Source organism: Nyctibius grandis, chromosome 5 (assembly GCF_013368605.1).
Source record: "Nyctibius grandis isolate bNycGra1 chromosome 5, bNycGra1.pri, whole genome shotgun sequence".
Classification (NCBI taxonomy): domain Eukaryota; kingdom Metazoa; phylum Chordata; class Aves; order Nyctibiiformes; family Nyctibiidae; genus Nyctibius; species Nyctibius grandis.
In genome coordinates, this window is record NC_090662.1 from 82,918,674 (window position 1) to 82,932,809 (window position 14,136).

The 14,136-nt window shown below is 41.9% G+C and overlaps 1 protein-coding gene across 1 annotated transcript in view; it reads left to right on the forward strand.

Annotated features, from left to right (window-relative positions):
* The window catches only part of SCUBE1 (signal peptide, CUB domain and EGF like domain containing 1), a 220,210-nt gene that overhangs the window by 200,073 nt on the left and 6,001 nt on the right, over positions 1-14,136 (forward strand). Inside the window, exons 14-19 of the mRNA XM_068401065.1 lie at positions 185-301; positions 2,489-2,647; positions 3,809-4,012; positions 5,422-5,583; positions 11,388-11,555; positions 12,440-12,601. Coding sequence (XP_068257166.1) covers positions 185-301; positions 2,489-2,647; positions 3,809-4,012; positions 5,422-5,583; positions 11,388-11,555; positions 12,440-12,601 — 972 coding nt within the window. The remainder of the gene's footprint in view (positions 1-184; positions 302-2,488; positions 2,648-3,808; positions 4,013-5,421; positions 5,584-11,387; positions 11,556-12,439; positions 12,602-14,136) is intronic.

Genomic DNA, 14,136 nt, shown 5'->3' on the forward strand with positions numbered 1-14,136 from the left:
AAGAGTAAGTGCTTATGCAAAAAAATGAGCTTATGGAAATGGATCCTCTTGTACAAGGTGTATAACTCTTGGACTGTCTCTCTTCTGTGTCACAAGGAGACTTTTGAATCTGTTTCTAAAAATAACTTTCAGACTTGATTTCATCTGCTTCCCAAATGATAACTTTTTTACTTTACATCAACAGATTCATTAGCCCCTCCAATCAAGCAGAAAGCTCGTTTTAAAATTAAAGATGCAAAGTGTCATTTACGGCCTCGCAGCAAAGAAAAAACAAAAGATTCTGGGAAGCAAGCTGGTTTAGGTATGTGGTTTCTTCTAACATGTAAACAGCATTCTAACTTTTTTTTGTTTGTCTGCTTGTTTGCATACCTTGTTTTCACACTGCAGACAGGAAAAAAGTAATAGTTTTCATGTTTGGACCTGACTTTAAGTTCAGTCCAAGGTTCACACTCTGTCTGAGCAGTGCCTTGGGTTTGGATTTGACAGTGATAAAAAGTCACCAGTTGCTTTAAAAAATCTTTGTTCAAAGGTACGTGAGTTTGGAATTAAGGTGATCCTTTTTCTGGCATTGGTAATGGCAGAAATATCCTGAGACAAAACGCTATGACCAATGCAAAGTTACATGAAACAATGTCAGTTTGGTTTAGTTTTCCTAAATTAGGTTTATAAAAGAAAACAAAAGCTATTATTTATTTGTTTTATGCTGAATTAGTATCCCATTGCAGCAGCAAAGACAACCCAAGTGGGAAAGTTATAATCAAAATCTGATGTTGCACAGCCTTAGATCTTTTGTTATGGAGGGAGTAGTTATGATGTTAGAAAAAATATTTAGAAGATTTAGACATAATTATCAAAAATCTGAAATTTAAAAAAAAAATCGTGTCAGGCTGAATTAAAGTAATCAAATGTTTTTAAAACTCATTGTGACTAGGTATGGGGTTCTATTATTGTTAGTTTTGAACATCACTTTTAAAGTTGAACTAAAAAGAGATTTTAAAAGTGATATGTATTTAACAGATCTTCATTACTTTTATTTCTTGTCCTCCATCTCCTTGATATGATGACAGGGGCAATTAAAGCATGTTTGGGTGTTATTGCTGTGCATTACCACAGCTTAAAATATTATTTAATATTAACTGTAAATTTTCAAATTTTAATACACAGTATTGGTGTAATTGCAACAGTTCATATTGTTGCTTAAAGTAACTTAGCAGCTTACAGCAAGCTTCCAAGTATTGGCTTAAAACAAGTCTCAGTTGTCAAGATGCTTACCTTGTCCTTACGTATTGTCTTCTTTTAATAAGATGTGATTATCAGACTCATTTTTAAAGTCATAGAAGTTGGGTTTTTTGGTCCATACAGTCACCATAGGAATGTATTTCTTGGATGCATTTCCTTGTCCTTTGCTTTGCTTTGTGTTTGTTATGTCATCTGAACTTCTGGGTCTAACAGTAAGATTATATCATACAACCACACACTTGGAATGAAATCCTTCTGGTGGCTTGAGTGCTAGAAATTTCTGCCTAACCTGGAAGGTCCGTTGCCTATAACAAAAAAGGATGTTTTTCACATCAGTTTCTTTGTATAGGGAGAGAATGCTTATGGGATTGAGTCCCAACAGACGGTAGCCTTTCTCCTCAGTGGTTACACATAATTGACGAGGGCATTCAGTTCCTCTGGCTTGTGATAGGATGAGAGGAAACGCCCTCAAGTTGTGCCAGGGGAGGTTTAGGTTGGATATCAGGAAAACTTTCTTCACCAAAAGGGTTGTCAAGCATTGGAACAGGCTGCCCAGGGAAGTGGTGGAGTCACCATCCCTGGAAGCATTTAAAAGACGTGTAGATGTGGTGCTTAGGGATATGGTTTAGTGGTGGACTTGGCAAGGCTAGGTTAACGGTTGAGCTTGATGATCTTAAGGGTCTTTTCCAACATAAATGATTCTATGGTTCTATGGTTTCCCCTCAGATAAAGCCTTCCAATATATTTTCATAACCTCCCAATAAAAGGCTTCTAAAACCTTTGCTATCTGGTGATTGTCATTGCTGAAAGAGATGGAATACCAGCTGCTAGTTTCTAGAGGCCCATACAATTATGCTTTAGTCCCAGGCCTGCCGCTCTCATGAATTTATGAAAATTGACTCTCTTGCTTTTTTTAACCATCAGATGACTGTATATAGTGTTGCTGATCTTAACTAATTTCTGTAAAGCTCTTTCTAATCCTTATGCAGAAAAGAGACAGGAAATTATAGGCATTAGAGGTACAACTGTGCAGCTTAGCATCACCACACTGTATTTTTGCCTCCTGCATTCACTAGCAAAATGAGCAAACCCAAAGTTGCACTGAGAAGGAGGTGTCTAACAACGCATGTGAAATGTTACAAAGCCTGTCACTGCGTTCATGATAACCCAGCTGAGATATCGCTTATTAGCCTGTCACTTGCTACTTTGCTACTTGATTTCTTTTTTATGTTGCTTCTCTTATGCAAAGGAGGTCAATTCCCTTGTACAGACAACTGCCAGGTGACCTTTGTGAATCTCAAGTGCGATTCCTCCAAGAAAAAACGCCGGGGCCGCAAGTCGCCATCAAAAGAAGTGTCCCATATCACTGCAGAGTTTGAAGTGGAGATGAAGTCAGAAGAAGTCTCAGGTTTGTGAAAGATCTCTCTGCAGAGCGAAATCAGAATTCAGTTCCTCAGTGTGTTGTTAGCATCTCTTTGATGCTATTTCATGAAGCTGCCATGCAAACCTTTTAGCGCAAGCCTCGTTCAACAGCCTTTCCAAACGCAAAGTTTCAGAGATTTAATTGAAAGGAATCAGGTATGAAATTAAGCCAAAGGAACAAAGATTGAACCTGCAGCAAAATTCCTTCAAAGCCTCAAGTTAAGTCATGTACTTTAATTTAGTCTGATTTCTTTAAACAGCAGAAGTGCTAATTGATGCACAGAGAACGTAAGGATTAGATAGAAGTTCTGCAACAACGATGATAAAAATATCCTCCAAAATGTAAGTTGCTGAAACTTCAGTCTGAGAATCAAACATTTTTATCACACATTTGGTAAATTCATGTTTTCATAACACACTTCGGGAAGAAGAAGAAGAAGAATTGCTTCAGGTTATTCATGAGATGGAATATTATGCTATAAAATCCAGCCAAAGAAAATGCGGGCTGAATTCTATAAACATGTCAGTCCTCAAAGGCAGGTTTCTTAACCCATGAAGGGCACCTCACTAGCCAAGTGATTCAAACAGTAATCGTGCCAGAAAGCACCTTTCTTTGTGTCACTTGTATTTTGGTCAGGAAACTGGGGAGAATTCCTAATCAACTGAGTAAAGCATGGGCAGAGAAAATTCAGAAACATTAGTGGTGGCACACTGAATGCATATCTGGAAATACAACACAGTGGGAAATTCACCATTCCTCTAGCAGTGCACAAAGCACCAGTCACTGCTACTATGTACAACAGAGTACAGCATTCTTGCAGAGTGCCAGCTTGATTTTGCTGGCTAGATTGATGCTTTCTGCAGCCCTTTCCCTGTGCACTCAGTATAACCAGCTTTCTTAATGTTAGAGATAAGATATCAGCACTCAGTGTGCACTTACAGGCTTTGGAATTGAATTTGATGGACCTCAGTGTACTGTCTTCTGGCCTGATTTTGAATACAGTGAGCTGCTTCTACAATTTACATGGAGGAGACGGTGAAGCAAACAGAGGTGTCCTAGTGCAACGCAGGCTAAGGTTTTTGTTAAGCACCTCTTTTTAAACATGAATCTCAATTGCTTCTAGTTTTCTTATCATTTCCCATCTAGACACCTGTAACATTGACTGTGTTCGGAAAAGGATGGAGCAGAAGCTGCAAACTGCAATCAAAACATTGAGGAAATCTATTAATAAACAGCAATTTTACATTCAGTTTTCTGGGACAGAATATGAAGTGGCTCAGAAGCCAGCTAAAGCTACTGAAGGGCATGAAGGTTGCAGTACAGGGCAAGTGCTGCAGGATGGAAAATGTGGTAAGTCACAACAACTCTGTTCAGCCATATCCCCAAAAACAAACACTCCAAAATTAGCTTGTCCCTAATGAGCCAGGCAGGAAATCTATGAGATAACAGACAATTTAGATCAATATTATGCAGCATATGTGCATGGGCGACTGCTGGTTCATAAGACTTCGAAGGGAGTTCATTAAATGATTGCAGGAAAACAAGAGCAGCATATATATGCATACATTCCCATGCTGTCAGCTGGTATGTATCAAGGCCTGCCGCAGGGCAATGTTGACAATTATTTCCCAGTTGCTCCCAGCATCTTATGAAAACATAATTACAATTCTATAAAACAATAAAATGGTGTTTGCCTAGATGCTGTGTATTTAGTTTTGTATCACCTCTCTCACTCTCCTCACCACCAAATAATCTGTGACCCATGGATATATTTATATTTAACACTGAAGAAGTCCAATAAAAAAAAATCTATAGAAATCATTTTAACTTTATTTAAAATACCTAATTTCTTTAAGGCTTTTCACGGGTTATCAGGCTCTAGTGCTTTATGGGGGTCAAGGCGCTAGCGCAAACCTGTTAATGGGAGTCCTCAGCACTGCAATTTTTCTAATTACTTGGAGTCATCTTTTCAAAATCAGCATATCTATTTTTCCAGCTTCCTTTAGACACCAAATGATTTACAAGCAAAAAGAAATAGTTATGTGCAAATCTGATAGGTGCCTCTAATGAGTTGGTTCAGAGGCAGTTTTCATCACGTAGGAACAGTGATTTAGAAACTGTACTGAAAGGCTGTTGCTATTAGTGTCTAGAAACCCATACATTTTAACTACCTGTATCCAGCAGAGAAAAACGTTTAATGCTGTTATATACCTTGTTGCAGCAAGAAAAGCATGTGGACTCATATCTATATTTAAAATGCCTTCCAGTTGGGGTATTTGAGTGTCAAGAAACATAAAATATTACATGGGATACATTGCGCTCAGAGAAATCTCGAGAACTGATCTCAGGAGACAGACTTTTTGTAGTAGTCTTCCATAAAACCAACACATAAATGCACCTAGTGTAAACTAAAAATTCACATCGCTTCCCACACGTTATGCATCACTGCCTTAATTAAACTGCAATATAATGTTTTAAGACTGCATCAGCTTTATTAACAACATATGTCTGATAAATGCTTCAGTGCAGTACAATGCCATTTAATGGCTTAAAGAGTAGCAGAAGGACCTCACCCTGATGTAAATTGACCTAGACCGCACTGGACGTGGGCCTTTTTACATCAGGTGAGGATCCTGGACCAACATACACAAAACATATGCTACTATAATACTGGGGCCAAAGTCTAAATGTTTGATATAAAGGCAAATGACGTGATAAAAATGAAAGTCCTTATACAGATTCCCCTTTTATTTTCTCAGTTACCTGCAGCACGGGCACCTTTTATAGCGGAGAACATAATCAATGCATTCCTTGCTCACCAGGAACATACCAAGACACCGAAGGTCAACTTACCTGTGAGCCTTGCCCAAGTAACGATGGACAGGGACTAGCGGGTGCCCGGAATGTGTCAGAATGTGGAGGCAAGTGTAATTTTATTATAAAAGGATTGGGTGTTGCCACACAGTCTGTGAGGCATGGAGGCTAAAAGAGGGGAGAGCCTTCCACACTTCTGTCTTGTAAAGGTAACAGAAGAAATCTCTGTGCACTTACAAGCAATACACAAAATGTTTTGGCTTGTTCCATCCGCTGACATTGCTGACAAGAAGATGGGACCTGCTGCTGCAATGTGAGTTATGGTATGGAAATGAGCAAGCCAAGCAAAGCACTTTGCTTCAAGTCAGGTATGGAATCTGGACATACCTCGACTTGTAAGGATTTATCGGGTATATTGTGAGCCAAAGGGATGGATTACTTTGGACTGGTATTGGTGAGTCTAATGAACCTGCTGATTTAATGTTTTGCATGAGATGCAGTTTACCTGGTCTAATCGGCAGCAATCGTAATTTTGAGATAGTTATGCTGCAGGGATCTGTAACCTGGACTCAGAGCTAATGATTGCAAGTTTCAGCGCTGCATGAATTCACTGTAGCTTTTGACAAGTGATGAGGCATCTCTGACTCAACTTCATGATATATAAATTCACAGAATCACAGAATCACAGAATGTTAGGGATTGGAAGGGACCTCGAAAGATCATCTAGTCCAATCCCCCTGCCGGGGCAGGATTGCCTAGACCATATCACACAGGAACGCATCCAGGCGGGTTTTGAATGTCTCCAGAGAAGGAGACTCCACAACCTCTCTGGGCAGCCTGTTCCAGTGTTCAGTCACCCTCACCGTAAAGAAGTTTTTCCTCATATTTAAGTGGAACCTCCTGTGTTCCAGCTTGCACCCATTGCCCCTTGTCCTGTCAATGGATGTCACTGAGAAGAGCCTGGCTCCATCCTCATGACACTTGCCCTTTACATATTTATAAACATTAATGAGGTCACCCCTCAGTCTCCTCTTCTCCAAGATAAAGAGACTGAGCTCCCTCAGCCTCTCCTCATAAGGGAGATGTTCCACCCCCTTAATCATCTTCATGGCTCTGCGCTGGACTCTCTCTAGCAGTTCCCTGTCCTTCTTGAACTGAGGGGCCCAGAACTGGACACAATACTCCAGATGCGGCCTCACCAGGGCAGAGTAGAGGGGGAGGAGAACCTCTCTTGACCTGCTGACCACACCCCTTCTAATACACCCCAGGATGCCATTGGCCTTCTTGGCCACAAGGGCACACTGCTGGCTCATGGTCATCCTGTTGTCCACTAGGACCCCCAGGTCCCTTTCCCCTACGCTGCTCTCCAACAGGTCTGCCCCCAACTTGTACTGGTACATGGGGTTGTTCTTGCCCAGATGCAGGACTCTACACTTGCCCTTGTTATATTTCATTAAATTTCTCCCCGCCCAACTCTCCAGCCTGTCCAGGTCTCTCTGAATGGCTGCGCAGCCTTCCGGCACGTCAGCCACTCCTCCCAGTTTTGTGTCATCAGCGAACTTGCTGACAGCGCACTCTAATCCCTCATCCAAGTCATTAATGAATATATTGAATAGAACTGGTCCCAGTACCGACCCTTGCGGGACTCCGCTAGACACAGACCTCCAACTGGACTCTGTCCCATTGACCACCACTCTCTGGCTTCTTTCCTTCAGCCAGTTCACAATCCACCTCACTACCCGATCATCCAGACCACACTTCCCCAGTTTAGCTGCGAGGATGCTGTGGGAGACCGTGTCAAACGCTTTACTGAAATCGAGATAGACCACATCCACAGCTTTACCATCATCTATCCACCGGGTAACATCCTCATAAAAGGCTATCAAGTTGGTTGAGCATGACTTCCCGTTGGTGAAGCCATGCTGAGTGCCCCTAATGATCCCCCTATCCTTGATGTGCCTAGAGACAGCACCAAGAACAACTTGCTCCATCACCTTTCCAGGGATGGAGGTGAGGCTGACCGGTCTATAGTTACCCGGGTCCTCCTTCTTGCCCTTTTTGAAGACTGGAGTGACATTCGCTTTCCTCCAGTCCTCAGGCACCTCTCCCGTTGCCCACGACTTAGCAAAGATGATGGAGAGTGGCCTAGCAATGACTTCCGCCAGCTCCCTCAGCACCCGCGGGTGCATCCCATCAGGGCCCATGGATTTATGGACGTCCAGGTTGCTTAATTGGTCCCTGACCCAGCCCTCATCAACCAAGACAGATTCCTCCTCTATCCTGACTTCTTCTGAGGCCTCAGGGGTCCGGGGCTCCTCAGGACAGCCTCCAACAGTATAGACAGAGGCAAAGAAGGCATTCAGTAACTCCGCCTTCTTTTTATCCTCTGTCTCCAGGACCCCCACCTCATTCATCAGTGGGCCTACATTGCCTCTAGTGTTGGCTTTACCTGCAATGTATTTGAAGAAGCCCTTTCTGTTGTCCTTGACCTCTCTTGCAAGGTTTAATTCCAAGGAGGCCTTAGCTTTCCTAGTTGCCTCCCTACATCCTCTGACAACAGACTTATATTCCTCCCAAGTGGCCAGCCCCTCCTTCCATGATCTGTACACCCTCTTCTTCCACTTGAGTTTGCCCAGCAGTTCCCTGTTCAACCATGCAGGTCTCCTGGTACCCTTCCTTGACTTCCTACCTGTTGGGATGCTCTGATCTTGAGCTCGGAAGAAGCAGTCCTTGAATGCTAACCAACTATCTTGGGCCCCCTTACCTTCTAGTACCCTGTCCCATGGGATTTCCCCTAGCAATTGCTTGAAAAGGCCAAAGTTGGCCCTCCTGAAGTTCAGGGTTGTGATTCTGCTAGCTATTCTGTTCCTGCCACATGAGATCCTGAACTCTACCATCTCATGGTCACTACAACCAAGGCTGCCCTCAACCTTCACCTCTTCAACCAGACCCTCCTTGTTAGTGAGGATAAGATCCAGCAGCACTCCTCGCCTAGTTGGCTCATCCACCATTTGCATCAGAAAGTTATCATCAACGCACTGGAGGAACCTCCTGGACTGGGGATGGCTGGCTGAGTAGGCCTCCCAGCAAATATCAGGGTAGTTGAAATCCCCTATGACAACCAGGCCCTGTAATTGCGAGACTGCTCTCAGCTGCCTGTAGAAGGCCTCATCACCTTCCTCATCCTGATCCGGTGGCCTGTAATAGACACCCACAACAGTATCACCCCTGCCAGCCTGCCCCTTAATTCGCACCCACAAACTCTCAACTCGCTCCTGATCCGCCCCTGGACAGAACAAATTAGATGATAATGATGATAATACCTGGTTCAGAAGAGAGCTGGGAAGTTCAGTTTGTTAATGCTTCTACTATAACTTGATCAAGATAAGGTTTTAAGACACAACTGTTAATTATTTTCTTTACCTTATTTCATTACAGATGAGCAAAATCTACTTTATAGCAGATACGTTATTTGACTTTGAAAGAAATCTGTTCTATCTGCTATGCAAGTTCTAACTTTAAAACTCATGCATGTAATTTACATTAATGCTTTCTTCAAGGATCTCTAGAGTGAACACGCAATGAATGACACTTGAGAAACTGCTGCTTTTTCCCCATCCGCTGAATAAAAGATAACTCTAGTGTCTCCAGTCCAAACATATGGTAGCTTTTGCTGATGTACTGTGTGAAGGAAGTATCACAGAAAAATTCTCGAAATGCCTGTGCATCTTTGTTCTGTTGATTTATATTTATCCAAAATCCAACAGGAATAGATTATCAAAATAAAATGTGCGTTTATGAAGGCTGAATATAGTATACAGACCAAAGCAGCACAGCAACTAGAGGAAACAGACTTTTGTTTCCAGGCTTGCATTTGAATTATTGTTCTACACAACAAAAAGAAACCCTTCTGATTATTTATGCAGAGCGGATCCGTCTTAAAACGTTTGTTGTCAGATCACAACGGTCTGCTTTTCTGCTCAACTCTCCCCTTTTCTCTTTCTCTGAAAGTGGCAAGAAAGAATATGCTCTGGACTTCATAAACCTCCCTGTCAAAGATTTTCTCAAAATCAGTATCTCTCCATAAAATGTTTCAGCGTATGTAATGAAACAGTGTATTTTGGTGAACACAGATTTTGTCAGAAATGTACTCACCACCTGTAATCAATAGTATTTTTGCATCATATCTTCTGGAGCAGTAATGCCTGTGTAGTAACAAATAAGCTATGACCAAAATCCTCACCCCTGCAGGTGAGGCACATACAAGTACGTAAGAGATTTTTAAGTGGCTATTGCGTAGAACTCTTATGTTGTAGCTGCAAGTGAGTAAGATGCTGCGATACTTAAGGTACATGCCATCCATGTAGGTACAAGGCCAAAACACAATTAGGAAACCCAGTCATTTGGAGCATTTCTCAGGGAAATCACCTCAGATTTATTTTGTTGGCAATTTCAATATAGAAGGCAAAAAGGGAGCAACTTAGTTTATTCTTATATACAGGTAAGGACTGAGACATGTTAGTGCTGAAACCATTGGATATTTAGCAGTATTAAAACCCAACTGCATCTCTCCTGTAAAAGCTATGTTTCACAAGTACTTAATTTTCACACTAAAATCCAGATCCAAATCCACTCTTGATTAACTGCCTTCATGTTAAAGTCCAGTGACCAGTTAGACCAGACCAGATGGATCAGTTTTGCTACAAAAAAAATAGCAGAATTGCCTTCAAATTAGTAATATCATAATATTTCTCAGAGGTCTGTGTCACAACAGCCAGCTTGTACAGTCATACTCCAGCCAGCTGGGATGGAAGCGCAACTAAATCCCATAGATCCTGGTCCCACAGGTGTCCATAGGAGTTGGACTTTTGTGGGGACAGAACTTGAACTTTGCTTTCACTCAGGAGCTCTAGTTCATCCGAAGTGCCAAGTACCCAAGATGCTGGATGCACCCAACATTTCCCAGCAAGTATCAGGGTTCTTAAGAGACCCCAGCCCCACCTAGAGCTCTCAAAACTTGCATGTTTTCAAGCCAGTTGTTTCTGCCTACTGTTCAGTTGTTAGGGAAGCTAAATTATAAAGTATTGGGATTAGGCAACCTCAGGGAACACCTAACATCTCAAAGTGCTGGTCTCACAGGCTGGCGTAGTGTGAAGGTACGCATTAATGCCATAATCTTGAAAAACTTGACATCCTGATTCTCGGGTAGGTTGTCAAGGAGTAAAGTACTCCAGCTAGCAAGAACCAAGCCAAACAAACACCTATCAGGAAATGCCTGGAGAGCAAGTTTTGAAACTACCTTGTATCTGTCAGTAGACTCATTTACAAAGTGCTTTGCTTTACACAAATCACCATTTTCTGGCAGGAGAGCTTCTGACAAACACTAGTTTTCACAGCTACCTGGAAAGTTGCTGGTGTCAGCTGTTCTCACAAACAGGGTGCTGGACTGGTCCCATCCAGTCTGGTAAATCCCATGATCTACTGTTTCCATATCTGTAAAATGGAGATATAAAAGAACAATTACTGGCTTCATAGATATGATGCAAAGATTCATTTTTTCATGCAAAGCGCTTTGAAATTCTCAGATGAAAGACTTGGTGAAAGTACAAAGTATTCTAACAACATCTTAATAGAGCCCTTGCTAAACAAAAACAAACAGAAACAGAGGTAGCAAAGAGCTTATTAAGAAACTAATTGTATTTATGGCATTGTTTTTAGGAAGCAGTTACAGGAACAATACCAAATCATCAGATAAGATTAGAATTTGATCTGCATCTGTCTTGATGTTATGTGTTTAAGTTAAAGGAAGCATCGCTAACTACTAGTGGGTTTTATACTTTGTCCAGCGAAGTCAGCTTACTAATACAGGTGATAATTCTAACTAATACAGATGATAATTCTTGATTTCTAGGGCAGTGTTCTCCTGGGCACTATTCTTCAGATGGTTTTAAACCTTGTAGAGTCTGTCCTCTTGGTACATACCAGCCTGAACCAGGAAGAACTCTCTGCTTTCCATGTGGCGGTGGGCTTGTGACCAAGTACGAAGGTGCTGTTTCCTTTCAAGACTGTGAAACCAAAGGTGAATTTCAAATCTTTCCACAATTCATATTCCTGCTGCTTGCCATTTTGTTTGAAAGTTTCAATGTTAAGGGGCTTTGAAAGGCCCCAAAACAAACATACTCACTGCATGTAGAAACACGGTGTGTGATTAAATTAAATGGTCAGGAAACGTGTAACCTAGGAATGATCTCCTGAGGCTGCAGAGCCTGAACAGGCGTTACGGTTTTCTTTGGAATTTGCCACAGGCAGGTACAGAGTCAGCGCTGCAACTGGTAAGTGAATCAGCCTCACTGCATGGTAAGAAGTAAGACAAACTTGCATTGGACGATGCTTTAGCCTTCATGTCCTGTATATTTTTATTTACCAAGTTAGAAGAACTAAACACTACAGAAATTATATGAAGGATTGATTATTAGTGGGCTAGGCAGAAACTGTAAGCGTGCAATACGTTGTGTGTTCCACAATGTCAACTTCCAGTGCAAATGCTGAAGGAGGAATCTGCCCAAATGCATTTTGGTTTAGTTACTAGAATGACATGCTGGCCCTGGCAAACAGACACTAATGGAAACCTCTCTCCTGCGGTTGTGAAAGGCATTTTTATTGTTGAGGCAGATATGTATCAGCTTCCATTTATTACAAACTCATTGGAAACCACAGTATTAAATACAGTGAGAGACATACGTAGCACATGTTACTAGTTTGTAAGGGTTTCTAGTCTCTGAAATGTAATTCTAGTTAGAAGGTCCTCTGTAAAGGGGAAATACAGGGAGCTACTGTCTTTTTTGCCTTTTATGGCCTAACAAGTATGTTGCAGAACAGGGATCATGAGGTATGTCCAGGGTAAAGTTCTCTCTGCACTGAAGTTTGCTACTTTCTGAAAACAATACACCTCATACCTTACAGTTCATTGTTCTCCCGGACACTACTACAACTCCACAACACACAGATGTATCCGATGCCCTGTGGGAACATACCAGCCTGAGTTTGGTCAAAACTACTGCATCACCTGCCCTGGGAACACAAGTACAGATTTTGATGGCTCCACTAATGTCACGCACTGCAAAAGTAAGTTGCATTTATATTAGTTGTGAGATTAAGCGTATCTTTGGATCTGAACTGCAACTTGAAGGTTCCATCTGTCAGGCTGGACTTCAATTCTGTATTTCTGAGTTACCATATATCTACTGCCGTAGGGAATAGTAAAAATTGGGAAAACAATGAGAAAAAAGAACTGGAAAAGTACCACTTGATGCATATCATTGTTTTAGCATTAATGTAGTTTGGCAGAGTGCCAGCTACATGTTAAAACACCAGGGCTTTTGGTTTCCCAGGTCCTTTAAGTTGTCTTGCAGTGATGCATGTTCCTCCGTGTCTCTGTATGTTACGACCTGGTCGCAACTAGTTCATAAATCCCTTGGAGTAAATTAAGGTGAAACGACACCAAATAACTGGTATGAAATTAAGAACAATTTATTAATACAGGGAAAGTTGCATGGTTGTAAGTGTCTTGGGTTTCTAAAGGCATTGAGAAAAGAGAGAAAAGGGAAAAGGAAAGAGAAAGAGGATAGAGACTATGAGAGAGAGGAAAAGAGAGATCACCACCCTTGGATCCAGCGATGTAAGTTGTCTGTAGAGTTGGTAAGTTGCTTGCAGAGTTGCTCCTCCGGTAAATCGCTTGCAGGATCGGTCCTCAGGTGGCGGGCGGGAGCGCGCGCCAGCATCCCAAGTGAGAAGGTCATTTGCATGCGAGATAGGAGAGGGTGGTAACATCCCTCTTGTCTCCCCCCCTCTGCTCGCTTCCCATGCTAATTGGGACGCCTACGCTTTGTAGTCTTCGATTGTTCTCGAAATGAGTCCGTGGTCCCCCAAGGGGTGCCTCGTGGTCGTGATCCCCTAGTTGTGGTGTCCGCTGTATGACCCCGCTTCTGCACAAGCGTGGCTGAGGCCTTGCAAAGTTGTTGCACATGTAGGCTGGCCCCAAGGAAAAGATACCATCCTGCCTCCGCAGGATTTATCTCTTCCTTCAGCCAGAGTTGTAAATCACAACAATTAAGGCACAGCAGGGGTATTGTTCTATTCCCAAGGCCCTTATCTCTTGCCAGACTTGCAGGCCTCTGTAGTACACATACCCTCCTCCAGCCAGAGTTGTCAAACAAGTTGTTTAAGGCATACAAACTCTGTCCGTCACACTGTAGAGCACAATATCTTCTATCAGAGTAACTGCCATTTTATAATCATTATAAAATACTAGGAGATATGGTCATGCATACTGCAGTTGCCAGGTAATTGCTCATGACAGCGAAATCTTCTCATTGGCTTTTTTGCAGTACTCGGCCTTCTATCTTCAATTACCATTTTAAATATCCCCAGTTATTCCCGTGTAGTTTTATTTGATCTTTTGTGAAAGACTGATTCTTTAAGGCATGAAATTTTCTTCTTACCTACCATGCTAATTTATGGGAATGTCTCTACCATAGTTAGGTAATGTCATCTAAACTAAATGTGCAAGTCTATAGTAAGTTTTTATTCTGATTATGTGCTATGTATCTTTGAAGCCCTTCATCATTTCTAATGTAATTTGAGTAAATTAGATGTTTGTA